Source organism: Centrocercus urophasianus, unplaced genomic scaffold, assembly GCF_019232065.1.
Source record: "Centrocercus urophasianus isolate 14NV4802_14NV808 unplaced genomic scaffold, USGS_Curo_1.0 seq_73, whole genome shotgun sequence".
In the NCBI taxonomy this organism is placed as follows: Eukaryota; Metazoa; Chordata; class Aves; order Galliformes; family Phasianidae; genus Centrocercus; species Centrocercus urophasianus.
Window position 1 is genome coordinate 4,502,973 of NW_024885344.1, and position 26,479 is coordinate 4,529,451.

At 37.0% G+C, this 26,479-nt stretch overlaps 1 protein-coding gene across 3 annotated transcripts in view; it reads left to right on the forward strand.

Annotated features, from left to right (window-relative positions):
- SLC41A2 (solute carrier family 41 member 2) overlaps positions 1-26,479 on the forward strand; it is a 49,522-nt gene that overhangs the window by 16,176 nt on the left and 6,867 nt on the right. For 2 of the 3 annotated variants that reach the window (XM_042838023.1, XM_042838024.1), the window contains exons 4-10: positions 552-623; positions 1,472-1,616; positions 3,166-3,312; positions 8,360-8,507; positions 9,031-9,110; positions 18,544-18,675; positions 20,715-20,863. In XM_042838023.1, the coding sequence (XP_042693957.1) occupies positions 552-623; positions 1,472-1,616; positions 3,166-3,312; positions 8,360-8,507; positions 9,031-9,110; positions 18,544-18,675; positions 20,715-20,863 (873 nt within the window). The remainder of the gene's footprint in view (positions 1-551; positions 624-1,471; positions 1,617-3,165; positions 3,313-8,359; positions 8,508-9,030; positions 9,111-18,543; positions 18,676-20,714; positions 20,864-26,479) is intronic. The other variant, XM_042838025.1, reaches the window with a different exon arrangement.

A 26,479-nucleotide genomic window follows, 5' to 3' on the forward strand; every position in this document is an offset into this window, starting at 1 on the left:
GAAAAATTAGAATACTAAAGGCAATGAGATGTGGTCTATCATCTTCTCTAATCACTTCCAATGTCTGGATGCAAGTATTTTTATTGCAGTCAATTAACACACTCCCACGAGAGTGTTTGTGCTCATACACTGTATTCCTGTGCAGTTTTTGATTGGCTTATGGAATTTAACGGCCACAGAAACAAGCTCAGCCTGTGGTGATTGAACACTGAGAACTTTCCCTTTCAGCCTCTGATCTAATCACTAGTGGTGCCTGGACATTCCTGGAACACAAGGCAGCTAGTGTACCTTGCACAATAAGCTAATGTTAAACAAGTTAGCATGTAAAGCTGCACTGAGCTTAGCTACTTTTGTATAGATGGTTTAAATACAATTTTAAATCAACTGGAATGTTTAACTTGAAAAAGCACAGAGAAGTTCTAATTTACTTTCAAAATGTCTCTTTTTGCAATGAGAGTTGAATTATTTGTGGGTTTCTGCCTTGTTAGTGAATTTTCAAAGTAATACAATTTTAAACCCAAATGTCTGAAATTCTCTTACAATTTTGACAGGTAAATATTGGAAAAATGGATTCTCCCATTGAGAAATGGAACTTGATAATTGGCAATTTGGCCTTAAAACAGGTAAGTGTAATTGATTTTTTATTAACTTTTTTAAGTAAACGAAGTTATTTAAAAAGCCCACCACAAATGTGGACAAGAAGGGTCCAGTGTTAAAAGGAAACAAATTCTACTTAAGTCTCATACTTAATGTGCAATGTTTTTGTGACTGATCTTTTTTAGTGCTGCATAGTTCTTCTATAAAGCAATAGAAACTTATATTTATCACAATAAATATAAAGTAAAGTATTCTTTGGGCCTGCAGCAAGGGTACTTCCTTTTAATTTTTTTGAGAGCACATTTTTAAGGAATTTGACCTCCCAAATATTTTCAATGCTGTATTTTCATTGGACTCAACGTTTAAAGAATATGTGATGGAGCTTTTGGGTAACAAGCAATATTTTAAATAGTTTGTTCATTTGAGGAAAGGAGTGTTTGATCTCCAAAGCAACTATTTCTTAATCTCAAGAACTATTTCATGTGCTGTGTTATAAAGCAACATACTCAAGAATAAGTGAAAAGTTTATGCTGTGACTTCATTGTTTTAAGTGGCTTAGGAACCTCTTTGAAGCATTTCATCTTTTGCTCCTTGTAATTCCTCAGCTCTTTTCCCTAATCTGACTTCTGTTATTCTTCAGTCTGTGAATTGTGGTTAAGGCCTTTCCTGTTAGCATGAGATGTTTCTTCTTGGTCAGCTAGAGTTATCACTGTCTCCACAAAGTAGATGAGCGGAGCATGCTCCCTTTACAGCTTGCAAATAGATGTGGAGGAAAGAATAACAAAATCATTCTGCAATCCTCTTAAAACTATCAACTATTTTAGGAGTCACTTATCACTAAAAAACAATTGTTTTCCTTCTTTTATTTTTCCAGGTTCAGGCAACAGTAGTTGGTTTTCTGGCAGCAGTGGCAGCAGTTATATTGGGCTGGATTCCAGAAGGCAAATACAGCTTCAGTCATTCAATCCTTCTGTGTTCTAGCAGTGTAGCAACTGCATTCATAGCTTCTCTTTTACAAGGTAAAAGAAGAATATATGTTACTTTTTATAGCTTTTTAATTCTCTCTGCATGCTGAGTGTATATTATGCTGCTGTTCATGAAAAAATTAAGTCCAATAGGGTCTAAAACATCTGAAACACAGTTACGGGTAGGATGCCCTTTTACAATTTCCATATAAGCCTGAGTATTGCATACATCTGTCATATTCTTTCAAAAATATTTGATTTTCTGTCCTCCTTAGCATGTCTAAAACGAAACATATGTCTTTTAGATTTTACCTTGTAGGGTGAAGAATTTGTTTTCTCCTACTTTCTGTATTCAGTGATGTACAAAGTTTATTCTTAATAGTAAGCAGGTAGGACATATTTGTAATTAAGATGAAGTGAGCTTGGATTTTAGATCAGCTGAATCCAAACTTCCTGTTTATCCATGCTGCTCGTGTATTATCCTGTGCTCTGCTTTGTTTCTGAAGTGAACAATTTGGTTTGCTGTGTGAAGGCTTTGGGTCAAGTTCAGGTCCCCTTCTGCAAGCAGCATCGATGTATCTGTCCTGAGCCACACAGTGTGATGGATTTAAACGTCTCTTGCCAGTTGTCAGGAAATATTTAACTGTAGAGTGCAGTACTTACAGGATAGAAGGGTGAAAAAGGAGTGACTCTATCTTTGAAATGTTCTTAAAAAAACAGAGTATCAGAAGCCTGAATAATAGTAGATCAAGTAAAATATGTTGCTTCCTTTTTATTAAATTGACTTGCTTATTTATGCAAAAATTATGAAATTGTTAAGGTTATGCATTCAATTAAGAGCTTACACTTTTTTTTAATAGCTACAAAGCCATTGAATTTGATCATGCTACAGAATTAAGAGCAGCAGGAGAGCTGGGGAACATTAATGTGTTTTTTCCCCTTCTCATATATTAGGTGGACATGAAAATAAACTTTTGGTGTTATCTGGTGATGGGCTTGCGCAGGAAATTACTATCTGAACATCAACCTCCTTTGCATGAAACAGGCACTTTGGAAATCTGACATCATTTCAGTCCTGTTGAGAATTTCTTGGCATGTGATTCTCTAGGCAGTTTTTCTGAAAGTGAGCTCCTAATTTAGCCTGCAATAAATAATGCTACTTGCTAAAATAGATGAAAATTGTAATATCAGTTTTTCCCAATTTCAGACACATGGATATGTTATCTAATGCTGTTTTCAGGGTAGAGGCATTAAAATTTCAATCATCCAAAGTTAATGGGACGTAGAAGTAATATGCTGAATGTTTTTTCTGCAGGGAATGGTTGATTGATTTACAATTTCAGTCTCGCTAATTCTAATCATAAGCAAAATAATACATTATACAGATGGTTCTTGATTTTTTTGGTGTATGCTTAGTGTCATTTTCTTTTAAAATCTAACTTAATTTTTTAAAATGACTGAAACTTAAAAGAGTAGTCAGTCAAGTGGGAGGGACAAAAGCAAAGACTTAATTACTAGGTTTCCACTTGCCATTATCTTGAAATTTCCTAAGTGATTACAACAGTAGATACCATTACTGTTCTTTCTTCTTTGTTGAATCTAGGAATAATAATGGTTGGAGTTATTGTTGGATCAAAGAAGACTGGAATTAATCCTGACAATGTTGCCACTCCTATAGCAGCAAGCTTTGGAGATCTTATCACTCTTGCTATTCTAGCGTGGATAAGTCAGGGTCTTTATGCTTGCCTTGGTGAGTATGTTCCTCGGTTTATTTATCCCTAGAAGCCTCTTTTGTGTGGGGGGTGGTAGCTATATGGCAGGTAGGGAGAAGCCAGTTTTCTTGCATGCCCCGTGTCAGTTATTTGCTTCCCAGAGCCCTGTTGAATTGTCCCTTTGCACTGAAGGTGTTGAACTGCCTCCATCTTTATGATTCAAATTCGTGCGCTTCGTAATTACTGCGCATTGTACGTATTGCATAACATCACGACGCCTTCTAACACATTGCTACGTACTTACATAGCCAGGGGAAAGGAATTTCTCACACAGGATTGCGTCCTTCTGGCCGTGTTCCCCGTTCGAGCAGGGGGCGGAGCTGCCGCTAGGGGGCGCTCCAGGCCCGCCCTTGGCACCTCGTCACTCGAGCTCACGGGGTGACTTCGTTTAACGCCTGTTCTAACTACAGAACGGTCCGTAAATACATGGTTTCCTAATATCAAACCTAAATGTGGTGCAACTTGAGGCCATTCCCTCTCATCCCATCACTGTTACCTCAGAGAAGAGGCCAACCCTTACCTCACCACAGCCTCCTTTCAGCTCACTGTAGAGAGCAATGATGAACCTGAACCTCCTCTTCTCCTGGCTGACCAATGCCAGAAGTAGTGTAGTTCTAATTCATATCTAATTCCTGCCAGTGGCTGCATTATTTTCAGTGGCACCACACTGCACAGTACATCGCAGTAGATACCTGCGTAAGGAATAAATGTTGTGCATCTGAGTTCTCCAGACATGATTGATGGCTGTCAGTGTTTACTGAGGGGATGGGGGCTTAAAAAATTGAAGATCAGTAAGGACTTGGTTGGGAACCTTTTCTCTCCTTCCTCCTTCTTTATTTACTCAGGCTCACAGGCTCAACTTCGTTGAAGAATTGTTGAGTGTTTCTAGAATTTATATTTCTCTAGTAGACGTCATAAACTCCATAGCAGAGCCACCAAAGCAGACTGAGCAGGATTACATCTACCATGTAAAAATCTACCAGATAAAGATTACAAAGTGATCAAAAGTGGAGATAAGTGAGCCCTAAAAGGGGGGTCAGTTATTCCATTTCCCTTTCTCCAGCTACTGTAGAATAATTTGTTTATTTCTCTGTGAATTGAATATGGCTGGGGTGCATCTGGACGTTACAGTTTCCTAAGATTTTTGTAGTAAACTTTTCTACCAGTAGAGTGTCCCATAGCTAAAGGAAAGTCCTGCATGCTGTTTCTAAGAGGGTAAATTGATTAATATGTATATCTGATTTTTTCCTCTTTAGCAGTATGAGCATGGCTGATAGCCTATTCATCCATTCATCATTCTCTCTAGTACTTTTTAAGCAGGGAATCCTAATAGAGTGCTAGTATACTATCATAACAGAAGTTTGTATTATTTTTGTCGCTATTGTTTTGTTTTGTTTTGTTTAAATCTAAGCTCTGGAGTCATCCTGACATCACACATCTCCGCTTCTGAGAACCACTCTTGGCTTTTGTTCTTTTCAGGAAGAGACTTATGACTCTTGTAACACTGGGTAGCTTTTATAATCTGGTCTATGTCTGTTTCCATTGAAAGGTGTCAGGTATAAATTTTTCTCTGTATTTTTCTCCATGATAAAATTGAGACATCTGTACGTAGTAAAATATGTACAAACACTAAAATATGGCCAAAAAAATAACTCCTCTCACTTGCTGTCTCAGAGGAAATTTTTACTATTCCTGAGTAGTCTTGACAGCCCTCTCTCATGCATGTAAAAAAAACACCTATTGCATTTTCTTTCTTATCATCTTTTACATCACTAAACACTTTTTAAAAATTACTATAAAACATATATTCACCCTCTTGAAAGTTTATCTAACTTTTGCTTTCCTCACTGTAGATTGAAAAGCTGTCATATTGTATAGGTACGCATTTCTTTCTTTCATGTAGCTGCTGTTGTTGAGTTCACTTATAGTGGAAAAGGGTTGAAAATCAGCCATGAGTTAATTGCGTTTCCTAAGAGTTGCAAAGTTTCCATTGCTTTTGGCTGTTTGTTGATTTCTGAAATATTACAGTCCTGTTGCACTGCACATGTAGATTGCAATTATTTTGGTTATAGTTCATGAATCACTGTACACTGAAGACTGTCTTCCACTTTTTTCCTTTTTTTCTCATACCATATAAAACATTTCTGTGGCAGGATGATACATTTGTATATGCATTTTTTATTTTACATAATTTATTAAAAGCTGCTTATTAAGTAGCTCTTGGTTACTAATCATTGTACATTTGCTGGAATGGTTTCTCTTTTATCTTTGTGCTTTTTTTTTCTTTTTATTTCCCAGAAGAAGGAGTTACACAACATAGTTGACTAGAAGAATGCTTATTTTTAGTGTTCTTAGTAATTCTTGAACAAGCTCTCAAGGCTTAGAGACTGATGTTGATAGTTAAATATTCTCCCTTTTCTCACAAACATGTTTTAACAAGTTCTTTACATTGTTAATGCCATGCTTTGTGAACTTTAATTTCCTATGTTAGTAAAAATCCTGTCATAAAAGTAAATGGGCAAGTGTGCAAGTGAGAGATCTTTAAAAACTGGTGAATAATTAGGATAAAGCTCAACACTGCATCTCTATTCTGCTGCTAAGTGTTTTTTGTTTGTTTGTTTTGCAACAGAGGATCTTTGAACTGTTTTCTCATTCTGACCTTTCAGTTATTGTGGCTCTGGTGTATGTGAGTGCCTCAACTTGGGTGCATATGAGGAGAACAGACATAGAGGGAGAAAATGAATAAGTAAAAGGAACATAACGTCTCTTAAAAGGAGAAAAAGAGGGAAGTACCAAAGGTTTAAGAAAATAGGTATAAAATAAATGATGCCTTTCCATGTGACCAACTGTAGTATACACAGGGATCTTTCTTTGCTGCAAGTGGAGGGAAGAATCATAGAATCATAGAATTGCTCAGGTTGGAAAAGACCTTAAAGATCATCAAGTCCAATCGCAACACAACCATACTACCCTAACTCTAACAACCCTCTGCTAAATGCATTTAGCTGTGCAGTAAGCAGCGGTCCACATGACAAAAAGTTCAAGAACTTTCTATCAATATTTTTTTTCTTCTTTTTTATTGTTTGACAGAACAAAAGTATCATGTATATGTTCTTTTGAGTTAGACTTTTTTACATTAGGCCCATCTCTTTGCTTATAGATAGAAAAGACTGAAAAAAGGCACTACGAAGGAAGGATATAATATATTGTAAAATAGCTAGAAAAGGAATGGAAAAATTACTTCTCTTTTGGACTTTGTCTCTTTCTCATTCTGATAGCTTTCTACTTTTAGCTTACACTGTGATAGGAATCTTAGTCCCTTGTGCCAGCTCTGCTGCAGAGGTTGTTACCAGTCAATGCAGAAGGACAGTAACATCTAAAAATACTGGAATGATTCTTAAGGAGTAATTTTAGCTGTTATCCCTCCCTCCACCATGATAACATCAAAGTAGTAATTGCTTGAATTTGCAAGCTTTGTAATAAGTCATAATGCCTGGGTGGGAATATTTTTATATATACTGGGTATTTGTCTTTGTTGAAGAGTTTATGTGTTCTACATCTCAGAATCACAGAATGGCCCGGGTTGGAAGGGGCCTCAAGAATAATGAATCTCCAACCCCCTGCCACAGGCAGGGCCACCAACCTCCCCATTTAATTCCTGACCAAGCAGCCCAGGGTCCCATCCAACCTGGCCTTGAACACCTCCAGGGATGGGGCATCCACAGCCTCTCTGGGCAGCCTGTGCCAGCACCTCACTCTCATAGGAAAGAACTTCCCCCTGACATCCAACCTAAATCTTCCCTCCCTCAACTTAAAACCATTTCCCCCTTTCCTGCTGTTATCTACCCTTTCAAAGAGTTGATTCCCCTCCTGTTTAAGGCTCCCTTTAGGTACTGAAAGGCTGCAATGAGGTCACCCCGCAGCCTTCTTTTCTCCAGGCTGAACAAGCCCAGCTCCCTCAACCTGTCTTCGTAGGGCAGATGCTCCAGTCCCCTGATCACCCTTGTGGCCCTCCTCTGGACCCTCTTCAACAGCTCCCTGTCTTTCTTGTACTGGGGGCTCAATACTACTTTAAAAAAAAAAAAAAATAGAACTACTTCAGCCTGTTAATTTAAACTGTATTTTGCACTGAGTTGTCCAAATTCTGAAAATTCAGATGAAATGTGTTTAACATTAAATACATTGCCACATTTCTCATAAAAATAATATATGCAAAAATGAGGTGTTTTTATGAGCTGCGTATATATTTGCCATGAGAATACATTTTCTGTTGCTTACCACACTGTTGAATTAGGAATTTCTGGATCACTGTGATGGCTTCTGAGTGGAGGGGACTCTAAGACTGAACTAAGCCGAAAAATTTATTACTCTTTCTGTGGAGACAGCTCTCTGCATTATTAGTTCTGTTTTATGATGGTACTCAGTTAATGGCATTTGTATTTGTGTTTCTATGAAATATGATGCTGTTCTGATGGATGGGTGCAGGCAGTGGAATTATGGGTGTGGATTTCCAGTCTTGCAGACAGATTATAAAGCAACTGAACTACTAATAAGAATGTTTCAATATTATACCAGGTGCTTGCATCATTTTAGATGTTCTGTGTTGGGGAAGGTTAGCATATTATCTGTGCTTTGGCAAGAAGGAGATTTACATATGCTCTGAATTTGTATATTAAAAAATACATATTTTCAACATGTTCAGTTCCTTTTTTTTTTTTTAATAGATGTGTAACAAAATAATGTTTTATATTCCACATCTTTATTGCATTTTTATCATTAAGCATCAAACAAAAACATTCTTCAAAGGTTCCTACTTTGCACAGATAGTTTTGTCCTTGATGGGATGGATGAAGGTGATCACATACGGTAGATGTTATACCAACCATATTGTTTGATGCAGTAGTGGACAGCATAGTGAAAACAGTAGTGATAAAGACTATTAAAATTTCTCAACTGCTTGATGTAGAATACAACGTATATTATGTCTGGAGAGCAAAACACTTACTTTTCTGTATTATTTTTCAGAAACATATTACTATATATCTCCTTTGGTTGGTGCCTTTTTTTTGGCTCTGACTCCTATGGGGATTGTCATAGCTGCCAAACACCCAGCTACTAGAACTGTTCTCCATTCAGGATGGGAGCCTGTTATAACTGCCATGATTATAAGCAGGTGAGTCTGTTGTGGTTTGCCTTGGCTCTCCTCTGTCTCCATATATCTAATTTAACTTTGCTTAAAAGAAACATTTAAGGAGCGTCTAGAATATGGAGGCTAATCTTCCAAAAATTAGGAAGTTACATAGTTAAGTCATGGTTTAGAATGAATGGAGAAGGTAACAATACACTGTGGAAATGGTTCAGCAGCAGTGTGTCATATCTAATGAAGGAAATGGTGAACTACTCAAACTATTCATCTCCTGCAACTTTTTAGCAACACTGTGATTTAGTCAAATGAAAGCTATGAATCTTAAAAGATGAGTGATTGCATGAAATTCTGTTGTCTTTGTTATACAACCAGTTGTAATATTTAAGCCAGTAACTGTAGCAAGTTAATGAGGTTGACAAGTAAAAAAGGTTAGTAAGATAAACTGAGAAGAAAATTGTGATATTACAAGGATGAGATTACTAAAACAGTTTTGTAATAATGACTAATGTGTCTGTTTGCCTTATCCTAAATATTGTACTTTGTCTTTCAGTATTGGTGGCCTTATTCTGGACACAACTGTATCTGATCCAAACTTGGTTGGAATTGTTGTTTATACCCCGGTAATCAATGGTAAGACCATGGCAGGATTGTATAATTCAATATAGCAATTGATGCACCTTCATTTGATAAAAGTCTGTTACAGTAAATGTTTTTTATGCAAATTAGGATCTGCTATATTCATTGCAAGTCTTGATTTTGATGTCAACAATTGTTAATTTGAACTCCCAAGGAGAGCTTCTTGATCCTGTTTACAACTATTAAAGTATTAAATGTGAGAAACAGAAACCTAAAGCATGCATTAAGAAACTATGAAAATGGAAGTAGAGGTATATACAGGTATTAACAAATAGAATATTGAAACTGTTTTGATGAGGAAAACGTAAATAAAATTTTATTTCAAAGGATTTCCTTTTGGACATCCAGGAGCAAATTTTCGAAAGAGTATTTTAATATTTACTTGCAACATATGTAAGTGTAAGAACTAACACAGATACTACAGGCAAATAAATAGATTTGTAAAGAAGTATTTGTATTGGTTCCTGTTTTGTGGTGCACTTTCCAGTTGTGAGAATGTGTTGACGATAATTTACTCCATGAATTAGAATTTTAATATGTAATGTTAACATCAAGCCAAATTTTGTATGAATATCTCATATCTTATTAGACTTAGTCTGAATGTTTTGTGAAAATGCATGTTTTTCAAATGTTTTTACATCAACATCATATGATTGATATGTAATTAGCTTGCAGTAATTATAATAACCAGATATATTTCCACTATACTGCTGCCTGGCTCTTCTTATCCTCTTTTGTATTTCTTTCTTTGATTTTGTACATTATTTTGCACTTTAAAGCATTGCTATTTTTAAAACCATTTCTCCAGTTATCAAGATGTTTCCGACTTCTGATTTTGGCTTACAGAGTGCTTTGACTTATCGTAACTTGGCCTTGCAAATTCTCTAGGGGCACTTTTTTCTGAGGTATCAAATAAATTATAATCACTAATTTTGCTCACCATCTTTGATAATAGAGTGTTAATATTAATGATGACTAATATTTTGAAACACATTGCCCATTGTATAACTAATTGCCAGAGGTTGCTAATGTAAATGTGGCATGGGGTAGCATCAAAACATCTTGCTAACCTTTATTACGGTCAAGAATTAGTTTATCTGTTTCTGTGCCCATTAGACAAGCTGTTTTGTTAAAGGAGGAAATTGTGTTACTTTGATGGAAGCAAGTTTTTTGCAAATTCAAGTTAGCTCTTGTTTTACCACTTTTATGTCTTCTCAACACTTACAAATTGTCTGTTTAATAATTTGTTCCAGTACTTGTCTAGGAATAAATTCCAGTGACATGCAGATTCCCCAGGTGATATTTTTTTGGTCCTTAGAGATACAGTTTCTGTTTTCCCTATTACAGCTCTCTGATATTTGCTAACCTCCAAGATAATCAGTTTCCAAAAATGATCCCTGATAATTCATGGATTGTTCATCTGGCTCTCTAAGGACACTCTAAACTTAAATTGAATTTATCCTCAGGCACTACAGACTTAATATGAACAAGTTTGTGATCAGGCATCTCCATTTTTTACAAAGACAGGATACAAAAGGAATCATGTATTTCTATGTTCCATAAAGCAGGTTGCTTGTTCTTCCTTCCCATTACAGTCCTATATTTCCTTTTTTCTTTTTTTTCTTTATTAAATATGAAGCATTTCATTATTGTAACTTTTGTTCTTTGCTGACTGTAAATTGATTTTTTACTCTTCAGTCTTTATGCTCCTTGCCTGTGCCTGTCCTTTATATTCATTTAAAATTAGAAGCATTTGCATCTACTTTTATTTTGTTTCGTTTTGCTTTCCAGATATCTAAAGAGCAGAGCAACTATGATGACCTTCAGCTTTTACTTTCTTTACTTTGTTTTACAGCTTTACATCTGAAAGTTTTCTCATAATAGTCCTCTTTGGTTACTCCCTAGATTAACTTTCATATAGAAGAGGATCCTGTTTTCTTGTTAGTCAGGTGCACCCAAAGCTCTTACCAGTGGTCCTGCTTTCTTAGATGATATGCATCGATTACAAATGCAAACAACTGTCTAGCAATTGTTTTGTACTGTTTTCCATCAGACTTCTATCTGTGCTGCAGTACAGTACCAGAATAGTTCTGGATTTCCTCCATAGACTTGCTTGTTCTAGTCTTGCTGCCTGCAGCACACACAGATCTCAAGGGCTCAGGCCTTTCTCAAGGCCTCATGCTCCTTCCAAATGTTGCAGTGATGATGTTCTTTCACCTTACAGCAGTTATGGACTGCTGTTGTACGTGGAACTCTGCATCCTGTTCAAGGTTGGCTTCTTTCACAGAAATTAGCTGTGAAACCTGAGTTGCCTGCATGTTTATATTTTACCTATTTACAATTTTTAGCTAATGATTAGACTTAAATAATTTTAACTGCTAGGAGTGACAGCTTGCTATAAACATACCTCTAGAGAAAATGTTAAATGCCCCGTTTTATTTCTTATTTTCTTTCATAAGTTACTAAATGGAATTAAGGCAATAGTACATACATTCTTTTGAACTGCTTTGAGAGAAAATGAACTAGCCAAATGCTATACATTGTTCTGCATGATTAGCTGGCTGGTCAAAAGATTCTTGAAGTATTAGGCAGGTGGAAAGAGGGAAAGCTGGGGCTACTGCAGTAGACTTGTAGCTGTAGCAGTTCCACAGTGGTTCTCTGCTGATTCCTGTGGTTACTGCACCACTCCTATTCTAAATGCTGAATTTTTATGGATATCTTGTGTTTCAAGGCTGCTCAGCCTTTGACATTTGCACTCCTGGACTACTGTGCAATGCCTGAGAATGTTGTTTTCCAGGCCATAAGAGGTGCCATGGCTCATTTGGGTTTTTCACACTTGTTACGAGTAAAGCTGTCTTTTCCCAGTTCTCAAGGTTTGAATGTCTTCAGTAAGTAGTAATGTCTGGACCATCAGCTAGTTGTTCGTTGTCTTGTGTCCATATATTTGAGGTTCTTTGCTATCATCTCAGACTGTAACAACAGAAACCTAACCTTACAGTTAAAAAAGCACATCCATTGACACTCATTTACTAACCTAAAAGGTGGGCTAGGCCACTTAATAGACGGCTTTTAAAATATTACTGTTGCTGAAAGCTTTCTCTATGAGCGCTTTCCTGTCCTTGGAATTCTTGTTGTAAGCATAAACAGTGAAAGCTGCCAAAGGGTTTCCCTCTCAAAAAGCTTTTGAGGTACATTTTTCCTTCTCCTTTAGAGATTGTTGCTCCTATCTCATAGGGAAACCTGAAGGGAAAATTTTAATCTATTGGGATTATGCCGACCAAAATTTGAGGACAATATAAATTTACTGGTGATCTCAAACTGTCACTGGTATTTTCAGTGCCAGTTGTTGGGTGTCTTGAAGTCCTGGACAGTATGGCCTGCACTGCAGGTGTTAGACTTCCTGCGTGTGCCACTGAATGACTTTTGACGTGGTCCTGTTAAGTGGTTTGCGTATTCTTAGATGTGGGACAAGTCACTTTCATCACGTATGATTTGGAACCATGTATCTTTTGGTTTAAGAAATATTGGTCTGGAATTTGAACAACCTCAAAGGCTCCTACTCCTATTAACAATAACTACAAATATTTGCCAAGAATATTAAATAGTTCTTAAGCAGACAGACATTTTATAGTGAACTTTACTGCTGCTGGGCAGAAGTATTTTACAACCATTTTTCCATTTTTCCCTTGTTAAACACATTTCTTTAGATGAATAATTATTTTTAAATCTGTAGTTGGCTGGGTTAAATTGTAACTCTGCTTTCTGGGAATAAATAAATCATTTTGTGGTTTTAGTCATCATGATACTTGCAGTCTAGTTGAGGCGTAGATATGCGTTTGATGTACTGAAGTTATGAAGAACATAACTACCAGAAGATACCAAAAGTTGATCTTTATGTTTTCCAATGGATGAGAAGGTTAAAATTTGCAAATCTTCTCACAGCATCACAGTATGTCAAATTTGGCTCAGGAACTGCAATTTGCAAGTAACTGAGTTCCTTTTTTTGCAGGAAAAAGATAGCACTTTAAACAATTACATGCTTCAGAATAATCAGAAGAAATGAACTAAGGTGCAGTTACTAGATAAAGCCACTTCCTTTTTCATATTCCTTCTATGCTTGTACAAAACATTATGAGAGTTACTGCATAACAACCAACATTTCAGTAGATGTCACTCCATTTTTATGCATTTTGTAGAAAGGAGGTTCTGCAAATTAATTCCAAATATGCCTGAAAATCAGAACCACTTTGTAGGCTTCAGATAGAAAAACTTGCATTTACATATGGTTTGAAACAAGACTCTTTAAGGGTAACACCAACCGCTTATAATATTTCCTGCTCTTTGGCTGCACAAATTACAAGAGCATTTGATATGGGGAGGAAATGAATGTAGAGCAAGGAATATTAAAAGCATGTATGAGAAAATTTTACACAAAACTTATTGAGTGTCAGTTAGCTTGGAGATGAAAGTTAAGCTTATGTAATATATTCCCCAAATTATACCTTTTTTTAATTGTACAATTAGTAGGAAAATTGAATGAGTTTCAGGCTGTTCAGAAATCTTTTCCTTTAAGTTATGAGAATGTGGAAAGAGAACACAGAAATCACTCCTCCTCAAAAAGTAAAATGTGTTTTTTTAGTTACTTTATGTATTTTGCTCTGTTATAAGATGGTTGTACTCTCAGCTTTCATGCAACAAAGAAATACTTTGAGTAGAAGCCAATCATTGTCTTAGTTGAGTTTCTGAAAATTTCCTCTGCAAATTACAAAGATATTAACATACCTTTATGGTATTAGAGCAAATTGGCTGAGTAGCACAGTAGCTTTTACCTTGAATTGGAAAGCATGTAAGAGTCTTACAACACACCTATGCTGAATGAGAACTTAATAGTTCAGTCCTTATTTTGGTATGAAAAAGGAGGATTTTGATTCTGCATATTTAATTCTCATTCGTTACTAGGTGACAGTTCTACTCCTTTTTAGTTGCTAGTCTGTACAAGCAAGTCTTCACAACCTATGCTGTAATAGATGTGAGTTCTTTCTTCTAAGTATTTTTACATTTACATATAATACTTAACGATTAAGTATTATACATTTTTTACAAGATTTCAGTAGTGATTAATTCCCACATCACAATTAGATCCAGAATATTTTCATTTTTTGACGGTCAAGGAACGCTTTAAAAATTATGCATAGGAAAGAAATTATTTATGAGCTGAATTCAGTTTTAAAATGTTATGGTTTGCATGGGTAAGGTTGTCTTTTGGGCTTCTCTTAAAAATGGGCCTATGAGTCCCAGCACTCGCCAGTGCTAAGGGGAAACGTCACTTCCTTCCACCTGATGACGATGCTGTTCCTAAAGCAGGTTGGAATACCATTGTCTGCCTTTGCCATCAAGGTGCACTGCTGGGTCACGGTTGACTTCTTGCCCTCCAGTACCCAGGTCTTTCTCTGCACAGCTGCTTTCCAGATAGTTGACTCTCAGCCTGTTCTGGTATATGGGCTTGATCATCCCCAGATTGCAGGACTTTGCATATCCCCTTGTTGAACTTCCTATCAGCCCAATTCTCCAGCTTGTCCAAGTTCCTCTGAATGGCAGCACTGACTTCTGATGTATCAGCCACTCTTCCTAGTTTTCCCAATGTTACCCAAAGTATGAAGTATAAGGCATGTGGAAAAAACAACAACAAACAAACCAACAGCCTGGTGTATTACTTAGAACATTAGATGATCTGAGATTAGGATGCATCAGCAAAATTCATCCTGCTTCCTTCAACTTATCTTTTTTTACCTGTAGAGCACTAAAGTGGGTAAAGAGAAACAGATCTTCTTTGAAATACTCTTTAAGATCCATTGATTTTAATGTCCTATTAGGCAGGCCTTTTTCCACATAATGATTAGTAGAATCGTGTCCAGAGGCATATTCACAAATTCGTGACGTGGTTTTGGCTCTACTTTAAATACGGTTTTGTGTGCTTGTTATACGAAAAAAGAACTGTGAAAAAACTGAATTCAGAAGAATTTATTCTCGCTTAGCCCTTGACTGACTCAATAAAACGATGAGGTCTTCAATTTTCTTTTAATGTTGTAAGTCAGCATGACAACCTTCACACTTTAGCAGACAATGTCTATTCTTAGGGGAAGTACAAAGCAGCACCTTGTATTCAAGCTAAACACACCAGCTATCCTGAATGCAGATGCAGGATTTTACGTTTCAAAGCAATTATTTTCCTCTGTGATATTCTCTCTCATGAGAATGAAAAGAAGCTAAGGAAGTTAGTCTTTGTTATGAATTATGTGCTATGATGATTACAATACTATTTTCCAGAAAACAAATTTTCTCAATTAAATATTCTTGGAAACAGTCTATAGGTATGCCTGAAAAGATTTTCATAACATGAGCAGCTACTGTGTATATTACAGTTTTATGCGTTCAGAAGATGCTCAGAAGCTATCAATTGTGTGTATTGACATTTTGTCAACCTACACAGTTTTATCTGGGTTTTTTTGCTTCTTGTAGGGATCTGATTAATCTGATATTAATCTAATATTGATAATTTCACATGCACAGTAACTGCTGTACAAGGAAAAAGCCCTGAATATCTCTGTATATAGTGAAGTGATTCATTTAATGCAAGCACAGCTTTATTTAAGTCATTTTTTGACCAGCAGAATAATGAAACCTTATTCCGTGTTGATTTATATCCTGTGCTTTTAGAGCACCTTTCTAACCACAGTGTTCTGCAGCCTCATGTCCTTGCAATACCTATTTCTCACAACACTCTCTGTTCTCCCTTTGCTTTTGACACCATCATTCATCTTCTGTGTCATTTAACTACCAGCTGAACAAGAGGCATCGTGCCTCGCTCCAAGCTGTGTGCTGACTGTGCAGCTGGCACACCTATGCTGAGAAATATACAGCTTGTATTACTACCTTGACTCACTTAGGACATGGATTTGAATCTTTATTTACCCAGGATTAGCCATGCTTTCATTTTGGTTAGCCTTTGTACTTGGAGACAGCTGTTATTTACAGAAAGCCTTTTGTCAGATGTGGTTGAAATTGGCCCAGATGTTCACTAATAGTTAGGAAGAAGAGTGGTTGGGTAGAATTAAAGGATAGTATGACTGCTGCTGTCCATCATCACATACTGTTAGTGGGTTGAGACTGAGCAGGACCTATGGATTCTGAAAGTTTTTTATATTGCACCTGCATAAAGCACATAAGGTTATTTGAGAGCTATCAGTGGTGTATCCTGTGAGGTTCTCTGAGTTTAATGATGTTAGATTATTGAGACTCAGACCTTAAGTGATCTGAAATCTACATACCCAATAGGGTTTGGGAATTGCTTTTGCTAAATTATTGTTATAAAACTATTTCGGATGAATTGCTATTCATCAAACATTTGACAGCCAATCTCATACTTTCTCTTCTGCATTAGTCTACATCTCTGTTGCTTAGCCAGATATGTTATTATTTCAAATGGTTGAATTTCCATTTTCCTTGATTGTTTTCTCTCAGTTTCTTCTGTTGTTAATGAGGGAAAGATGTCCAGATAATCCATCATATTTCTGTTTGTCTGAATTTGTTACAGCAGATGATTATCAGTCACAAGAGGAAATTGCCTACATCCTTGGAAATACTTGAAGTCAGTTTTTTTTTGCCAACATCATATATGGTTTCATTGCTACAAGCCTCAAAACATACCTTGGAAGATAGCTCTATTTTCTTTTATCTTTTATTTCTTCTTACAATGCTTTAAAAGATAGGGATAGCCAGAGAAGAGATATCTAATTGAATATATAAGTTGTTGCAATTTCTAGCCTGCCTGCAATTACCTTGATAGCTTTTATCCCCTCTTTTTAAAGCAGAAGCTTTCTTATTTTCTCATCATACAGCATCATCCTGAGCTTTGTAGCTTTATTTAAATGCACTTTTACATGACAGTTTTTTCTGTAGTTCAGTCACAGAAATTATCTGATCTCCATCCAAATGCAGTGCACTGATCCTTCATTTAACTTCTGTCTCCCTTTCCTCACCTTATTCTCATTAGTCAGAAGTATCAGAATAATTGTTCTTACTCAAAAGATAGATTTGGGGCTCTACTTAGATAATTTTTTATCTTGTTCAAATCCCCTTTATAGTTTATATACATCCCTTAATTTACCTCAGTTTCTGTAGTTTGCTGAAAAAAATATCTGTTTCTAATTTTCTTTGCAAAGGCTGAATAAACATTTTCATAGTTCACATTTTTTCCCTGTATCTCCTGGCTGGAAAGAGGCAGGTAGGTTTGGTAAACTGTCCTTTCTGCAAACTCTGTGACTTCTTTCTAATTCCTTATTTCCCTATTTTTATTTGAAGCCTTTTGTTTAGAAGTTTTACTCCTTTGTTAGATTCTACCAAAAGTCATCTTTAAGATGCAGTGAGGCAGAAAATTTTCATTAGGTTCTTAGTATCAGGTCTTTGTCCTAAACACATTATTGTCCCCAAAGAGATTTGGTAGATAAGTTCTTCTGGTGATGACAGACCAAAGCCCCAAGATTCAGATATACAAATTAGTTCAACTACAATAACCAAGGGCTTTCTCCTGCTTAAGCAGGGACAAGATATGCATGACTTCTACCTAATCATATCTTCTCAGATCTATAAAGCATATGGGGGGAAAAAAAAAAAAAGGCATATGTTTGATATGCAAGCAGGCAACTTTCAAGTGTAATAGTGAGTGTAGAGTTTTATGCTAGTGCCACTCCACTCTGTAACATAGCTATATCAAGTTGGTTTAATTTTCATTTCATTGAGATGAAATTTGTTCCACAGCAGCCTTTTCTCTCCTAATGGAAAGCATATCAACAGCTGTCACAGAGAAGACCTATGGCAAAGGGGAGTGGATAAATTATCTCTTGAATTCCTTTTTGTCCCTATGTGTGTGAAGTCTGCATTTGTGGTAGTGAGTGCATCAACTCTGCATTATTTATACATGTTAGCAGTATCAACCTAGGAAAGTCATCCAGCAGTGGCATGGCTGTGTAGTACTTCTGTTTTTCCAAGGGGGATTGCCAAATAACAAGGAGCCATACAATGGAGCTTCACCTATGCAAAAGTAGCAGGTTGGATGCGTTGGAGGAATTTTTTGCATTTACTCCAAATAAAAACTCATCATAATATTTCCAAATTTCCAATTGGAATATTTCAGATAACAAAATTTTCAGTGATACAGTAAATTGTAACCCAAGTTTGACTACATTAGAGATTGGTGGCAGCCTGTCTGTAGCACACATATTCTGAAGATGTTTCGCTTTTTTGACTTTCATGTTTAGGGGACTGTGGTAAACAGAGAGGAGGTTGGGAGTTTTTACAAATTTTACTTACTAATGGAAAAAAAAAGTTGAAAATGTACCAGTTTTTATACCAATATTTTGTTTTTCAGGTATTGGTGGTAATCTAGTAGCTATTCAAGCTAGCAGAATTTCTACCTACCTCCATTTGCATAGCATTCCTGGAGAGCTGCCTGAAGAAGCCAAGGGTTGCTATTATCCATGCAGAACCTATTACGGTACAGGTACGTATTAATCACCTTATTGTTAAAACTAGTGTCTTATATTTCCTCTTTTTCTCCCTGTATGACTGTAACCCCAGCGAGAGATTCAAATGCAATTCAGAAGCAGCAAAGGTCTGGCAGTTTCCATTGCCTGCAGCTATTTACACATAAGAACCACAAGCAACAGCTTGCAGGAGTTTGATGCATAGAGAGTATCAGGGAGAAAAGTGTAACCCTGGCTGGAGTCAAAGACAGAGATCAATCAGGCAGGACACTGATGATACCCACTTAGAAAAATTTTTATCTTTTCTTGTTTCCCTTCCAGCCTTTGTCATTTAACTCCAGAGTTTAAATCAGTCTTCAGATCAAATTTTTTTTGTAGCATCATTACTAACCTAGTCTGTTTTCATTCCTCACATGCCATTTTCTTTCCACATGCTTTCTTTGCAACTCGTTTCTTCCCTGTACTTCCCCCTTTCCTAATAATGTAGTAACTGTAGAGAAATTTGACATTTAATTGCATGTATTACAATGTAATATTTATGAAATGCATTGGGACAGATGTGAAAATAGTGTGGAATTTTTAGACGTATGAGATACTTTTGAAGATGGCTTGAATATGGTATCCAAAACGTCCTGTTTCCTAGGAAGGCTCTAGGAGGCCACTGGAGCTCCAAAAAACTAGACAATATTACTTAAGTACAGAACACAAATGGATGAAATACACACAGCTTGCCCCTTCTTCTGGAAGAGCTTTGCTTGACTTTGCTAGCATACATTAGGGATGACATCCCCTCCTCCTCCCCCCTCCCCAGTGTGGAAAACTTCAAGGATTGTTTTAGTTGAAAATAATGCATGCTGTTCCACAATAGCCAATGCTGTGGAATGCCAAAATTTCTTCTCACGTTAAAATCAGTAAGAATCATAGAATCATTCAGGTTGGAAAAGACCATAAAGATTATCAAATCCAACCACAACCTAACCATACTACCTAACTCTAACAACCCTCCACTAAATCATGTCCCTGAGCACCACATCCAAACGGTTTTTAAACACATCCAGGGATGGTGACTCAATCACCTCCCTGGGGAGCCTATTGCAGTGCTTAACAACCCTTTCTATAAAGAAGTGTTTCCTGATAGCCAACCTAAACTTACCCTGATGCAACTTAAGGTCATTTCCCCTCATCCTGTCACCTGTCACCAGTGAGAAGAGACCAACCCATCTCTGCTGTAAACATCTTTCAGGTATTGCAAGAGATCAATAAGGTCTCCCCTCACCCTCCTTTTCCCCATACTAAACAGCCCCAGATCCTTCATAGGGCATATGCCTCTTTATAGGGCATATTCTCCAAGCCCTTCACAAGCCTTGTTTCCCTTCTTTGGACCCGCCCCAGCACCTCAATGTCCTTTCTGAGCTGAGATGCCCAAAACTGAACACAGTACTCGAGGTGAGGTCTCACCAATACCAAGTACAGGGGCAAGATTTCTTCCCTAGTCCTGCTCACCACATCAGGATGCCATTGGCCTTCTTGGCCACCTGGGCACTTTGCTGGCTCATATTCAGCTGACTGTCCATCAGTACACCAAGGTCCCTTTCCATCAGGCAGCTTTCCAGCCACTCCTCCCCACGCTCACAGGGTTACCTGGGGTTGTTGTGACCAAAATGCAGGACCCGACACTTGGCCTTATTGAAACTCATACAGTTTACCTTGGCCCATAGATCCAGTCTATCCAGGTCCCTCTGTAATGCCTTTCTACCCTCTGGCAGACCAACACTCCCTCCCGACTTGGTGTCATCTGCAAACTCACTGAGAGTGCACTCTATCCTCTTGTCAAGATCATTAATAAAATGCTAAACAGAAGCAGCCCCAGTACCGAGCCCTGGGGGACACTGCTTGTGACCAACTGGATTTATCTCTGCTGACCACAACTCCAGCCAGTGTTTCACCCAGCAGAGTGTACACCCATCCAAACTGCGGGCAAAGAATATGGTATAGAAATTGAAAATCTTAACTGAATTTTGGTTTTTTTTGTTTGTTTGTTTTTAAATAATTGTAGGAGTAAATAACAAATCAGCCCAAGTCCTGCTTCTTCTGGTGATTCCTGGTCATCTAATTTTCTTGTACACTATTCATTTAATGAAAAGTGGCCACACTTCCTTAACTCCAATCTTCATAGCAGTATATTTGTTTGCAGCTCTGCTACAGGTAAGAAAAAAATACAGTTTGAAACGCTCACATATATAAAATTAAGTTCTTATAGAAAGTCATGTATTATCTGATTTCTGAAATCTCGTGAATAAGTGAAAGAGGAGATGTGTTATTACAGGCTTTCAGCACAGTTACAAAGCAACTAATTATCTCCACATGCATATAGCTTGTAGACATATATCCATGTTGTAAGTGCTTTTCAGAAGATACATGACTACATTACTTCCCAGTCATGCATTTTGCACTCTTTTGTGTGCTTCTTGGCACCATCGCATCTAAAAACCCCCATCATTTTAATCAACTGGAGGGGAAATGAAGAGATGGAAAAGCAGTATTTATGAATAAAGAATGCATTAAGAAAACTCTCAGAAATTTCCCACTGTGGTTTGTCAAAATGGTTCAGGGTCCTGTTTTAGTACAGTTAAAAAGGTAGTAGATGGGACTGCTATCACTTGGTGAAATTTTAGTTAAAGCTGAAATTAGTGTAACGGATCAGTGATCAATGTACAAGAAATTATAATTGCATCAATTGTCAAACATTGTTACATTATTTTATGGGCTACTGCCTAGTGGTCTGTCCAGACCTCAACAGTGGTGATTTTTGAAAGATGTCTTCTGAAATATTAATGTCTCAAATTGAAACAGTTTCTCCTACAAATCAGTAGTGTAAAATGAAGTGTTTTTACTGAATGTACAGCCATTTTTAGCTAAAACTTGGCTGACTTAACTGGAATGTTTCATTGTACTTTAAAAAAGTAACAAGATGTTCACATTACACAATCAAAATATAGTGGATATACCCATATGTTCAATATATATTGAGTGCTTCTAAAGTGTGACCAACTTAGTTTTAAAATTCTAACAGCATTATCACCAATAATTTCTTGAGAAAGTCATGATTTTAATATTCAAAGTTATCTGTGTTTATTTATTCCTATCCCAATAACAACAGGTCTTGAAGACTGCTACTATTTTAATTTTATATGAGAATTTTATACTCTTTTCGTGCAGTATTACTTTAAAAGTTCCACATTTTGCATGTAAGAATGTCATAGTAAAAAAATATAGAACTATTACTTTTCATTTTCCTCTTCTGTGCCATTCCTGGTTTCCAACCTTACCACTTGTTTTACACTGTGTTCTCCCAAGGAAGTAATAACATTCATTGTCAGCAATATGAAGTCCTTATAAGCTTCATGAAAACAGCTGGGGGGTTAAAGAGTCCCTGTTACTGCCTTTACTGTAGGTAAGGCTGAGGTGTGATTTCAGCCGGTAATAGATTTCAAAGACTTCAAATGGGAGTCAAGCTCAAGACAAATCCATATGAAATCCACATGGTCTTTCTGTACACAGATCTACAGTCATAATACATTCAGGGCTGCATATCTTTTCTTCTGAAGCAAAACAGGGTAAGATGAGAGAAATGGGGAAATTCCAAGTTGAGGCATTATGGCAGGGCTTTCAGATCTCATGTTTGTTTGAGACAAGTACTGGAACAAATACATCTGCAAAGTTAATTTTTGTGAATTTAAGGCCTGATCAGAGTATTCCGTTTCAGAGTCACATACCTCCTTTGAAGTCTAAAAGGCCACATCTAATTTTCTAAATTTTTCACGTAGAAAAGCAGATACACAGCTTCTTCTTGTTCCTCCCTATTGCTTTAATAGATTATTTTCCCTTCTTTACCTTCTGCCTTTAGCTGTGGCAGGCAATTTGAGATTAGAAACCAAGTAATGGTACTGCACATTGTAAATTCTTATGGGTCTTGACAGATTTACAATTTGGAACCCCATGTTTTTTTGACACCTTCTGTGTAGGTGGATTCTTTTCCCTATTTTCATTATTGTAACATTTTTCTAGTAGTGGTTATTGTGGTTCTGCATACCTACGATCACAGCAGATTTAAAATTTTCTGAGACCCTTAAATTTGAAATTATTTCATTTACCTCTCAGCCTGATGAGCTTCCCTGCTGGAGTTGTATGGTTGTACATTACTCAGTTCTCAAGCAAAATAATTAGTTGTGCTTGGACTTGACGTGTTTTAGAGTGGACTAAAATAGATTTTTAATTAGCTTCAAGATCTGTGTTTTATTTCTGATGTTTAAAATGGAGACAAAGAGGGTTAGAAAATGATGAAAGTAGAAGTGTTATAGTAAGCTGGAATAAATTAAGGAAAATTTAACATAAATATAAAAGTAATGATTAAAGCTCTTATCTGTTGCTCAGTTTATGTTATTCCACATTGTCTGCAGTAAATTCATTATGTACATATGAGTTCTTCTATGTGGCATTTTAACAAGAGCTTTTCAGGTTGCCTATAAACTTCAGAATACTTCCCACAATGATAAAACAGTTTATTTGCACTGCTTTATAGAGTTACATAGCACCAATACCAAGCACTGTCTTTACTCTGTTCCTATCTGTATTTAGACCCCCGTCTCCTGAATGCCATGTAAATGAGATATGTATGGTAAATAACTGATTATTATGATGTGCAATTAGCAATTGTGTGATTTAGTTATTATTGACCCCAAATAGACTTTGTAGTAAAACAAAGTACAGATTCACTGAATATGCAGTTGTTTATAAAAAACTTTAAAGTGAGATATTTTAAATAATAGGAGTAGCCAGGATTGTGATCTGCAATTTTTCTATCTGCTTCCGTCCAAACAAAACTGTTCAGGGTTTCCAGATGTAAGAAAACCCAGAAACAGTTTTAGTTTGTTTTTATTTAATTTTCCTAACTTTAACAGCACAATTTTTTTTCCCTGTAAGAAATGCATATTCTTGAAGTATTCTTGAAATAAATTTATAATTTGGTTCTATTGAAATCTAAGGCAAAAAATTTCTTTAGTTTCAGTGAAACCAGAGCTTCATCAGCATGGAGAAAACTGCACATGTATTTATACTAATCTCATTTGAAATTCTGTGTTTGAGATGCTCATGCTTGAGTCTGATAATCATTTATGAATGGCAGCACCAGGAAAAAGAAAGAAAAATATTTTGAGGAAGATTGCCTATGTGCAAGAAATCCATAGGTATGTAGGGTACTTCACATAATGCAGCATAGAGTAGCTGGGCAAGACATTGTGCACTACTGAAATGAGTATATTGATTTGAAATGAGGGTTAAATTTAATGAGTGGTAAAAATAGAGCAGTGTGCTGCATGACATTACAATCTTGTTTGGACCAGCAAAGATAAATTGATTTAAAAAAAAAAGTGTCCTCCTCTTTCTTGCAAGGCCTCAAGTATTTTTTAATTGTATGATGCTCTGCACTAAGCAAGGTTTCAACTTCTGTCTTGTCAACCTGCAGCAGCATGAGAGCAGCTCTGGAGCTGCCATCAGTCCTGGCACGCTGCCCCAGCACTCAAAGGCCACCTCTGTTCTTAATGTTCTCACTGAGCCAGTAAAACGCCCTCTGAGGAATTTTCACACCTCCTAACCAATTCTGAGCACACCACTACGGTAAATACTCGGAGAATAAACAAACAATAGGAGGTTCCCTGAGCTATTACGAAGCAAATTAGTAATTCTAAAATGTGGCTGTCCTTATGCAATAAAGATCAGGTGTCTGCTCCTGGGAAGCAACCTCTGCAGTGCCTTAAGAGGTGTTTGGTCAATAGAAAACCAAGAATTCAGCAACGCACATGGTGACTTCCTGTTCACATTAGAAATGTTTTGGACTTCTCGGTAGCCCGAGGGTTCTAATTACAGTGCAAGTCTCTTCAGTGCAAAAAAAGAAATCATGGAATATTGTATAACATGATGGAAAGTACAGCAATAATAGTGGGGTGGCACAATCCTAGGCTGCAGAAATGTGAACAAGCCAAAACGCAGCAGCTGTGGACACAGAAACAAAGGGGGGGAAAAAAAAACTGCTTCCCTTTGGAAAACCTCCAGAAGGCAGGAATCTCCATCAAGATACCTTTGCCTCCCCACCAAGCCCTAAATGGGTTGGGAGGGGTGGATCCTGGCTCCACCCCTTATGGTCACTCAGGTGCATTGCTTGCACCTGAGTTGGCCATGCCTTCCCACCAGGTGCTCAATCACTGCTTCAGGCTACAGAGTATACTGTACATTATACATGAATAAGGAAGATTGTGTTTATAGAGAAAACATTGCATTTTAAAGATTACTTTTTCTGATAGGAAAAGCTACCTCCAAAGTGTAGAGGATATAACTGCTAGGGACACTTAATGATTCAAGGCAATAAGGAAACTAAGGCCCAAACCTGGACAGTTCTGCCCTTTCAATGCTTTTTCACTGCAGTGTGAGAAACAGACTTGTCAGATTCATTGGGATCTGAATGTGGACATCACTCACTCTGTCACCTCCAGGGGTGTTGCTGCCTGTGGTAGAAGGTTCCTACAATGTCATCAGCAGGGATATATCGTTTTTGCCTCTGTGATGTTGTGTAGGTAGGATAATACACTCAGTTGTGCTACAGCTACTGTAGGCTAAGCATACATGAAGGCTTAATGGTCTGGGTTGTACTCCTAATTCAGACAGGCAAACAACCTGAAGTTAGGACTGCCTTGATCACAGGATGTCTGACAGAGCTACTGAGAAAGCAAGAAGACTCTCTGTGGAATTTGGATTTAAACTGGGAAATAATAATTTAAAAAATAAAAGTTAATTCACAGACAATTACACTGATACAACTATATTGATTTAGAAACACCTTCAGCTAAAATGGTACAGTCTTTATTTACTAGAATGAGGTGTTAGTCTTGCACAAGTTTATGCTCAGATACCATAGAGTTGTGCACTTCAGACAGAAAGCAAGTAGTTAAACATATTGCCTGCACACACGCAGTGTAAAGGTTTTATGTTAGGAGCTGAATGAGTGTAACTGAATGAGCATTACCAGAACCTTCAGTTTGCAGATAGGCTTTTGTCCTTGCTCCCAGTAGATTTGCTGCAGTTAGAGGGAAGCAATAGAAAACTGAACTGAATTTAAGTCTCATGGCAATTTTCTTAAGCTTTATATTATAGATTGTCTAAGAAATGACAAAGAGCAACTATTTCTGATAGTTGATGTTGACACTCTCTTTCTTCAGCCCATTCTTCTCATTCTTTTCTGTCCTCTTCTGTCCTTAGAATGATATGTGGCAGGACATATCCACACCTGACCACAGTCCACCTTAGAAGCACTACATCACCATTACTGGCAATGTAATGCCAGTCTTCTGTGTAAGGCTGAAAAAGGAATGTCAGACACAGACATATGTGTTGCCTTTTCTTTACCTCAGAATGGTGGCAGTAGTTTCTAAAAGACTGTTGGAGTTTATAATGTCTTAATTGGCTATATCAGGAGTTTCCAAATCTCATCGAAGTCCTAAATCAGCTTGGAAACTGATTTAAGTTAAACTGGTGAGACTTTTGTGTACAGACATGCCAAAACTACTCGGTATATCTGTTTATGTGTTGGATAGAGTCCAGAAGGACAGAAAGCTAATGAAGTGTGTTTGTTATTGATGAGAGTTATTGGAGAAGCAAGATGTTGTCTAATGAATGGGCTGGACCTTCTGAAAGGTATCTATATTTGCTACCAAAGAAATTAAATCAGTGAATCTAAATCACAAGATTACCAAAATACCAATAGCAAGA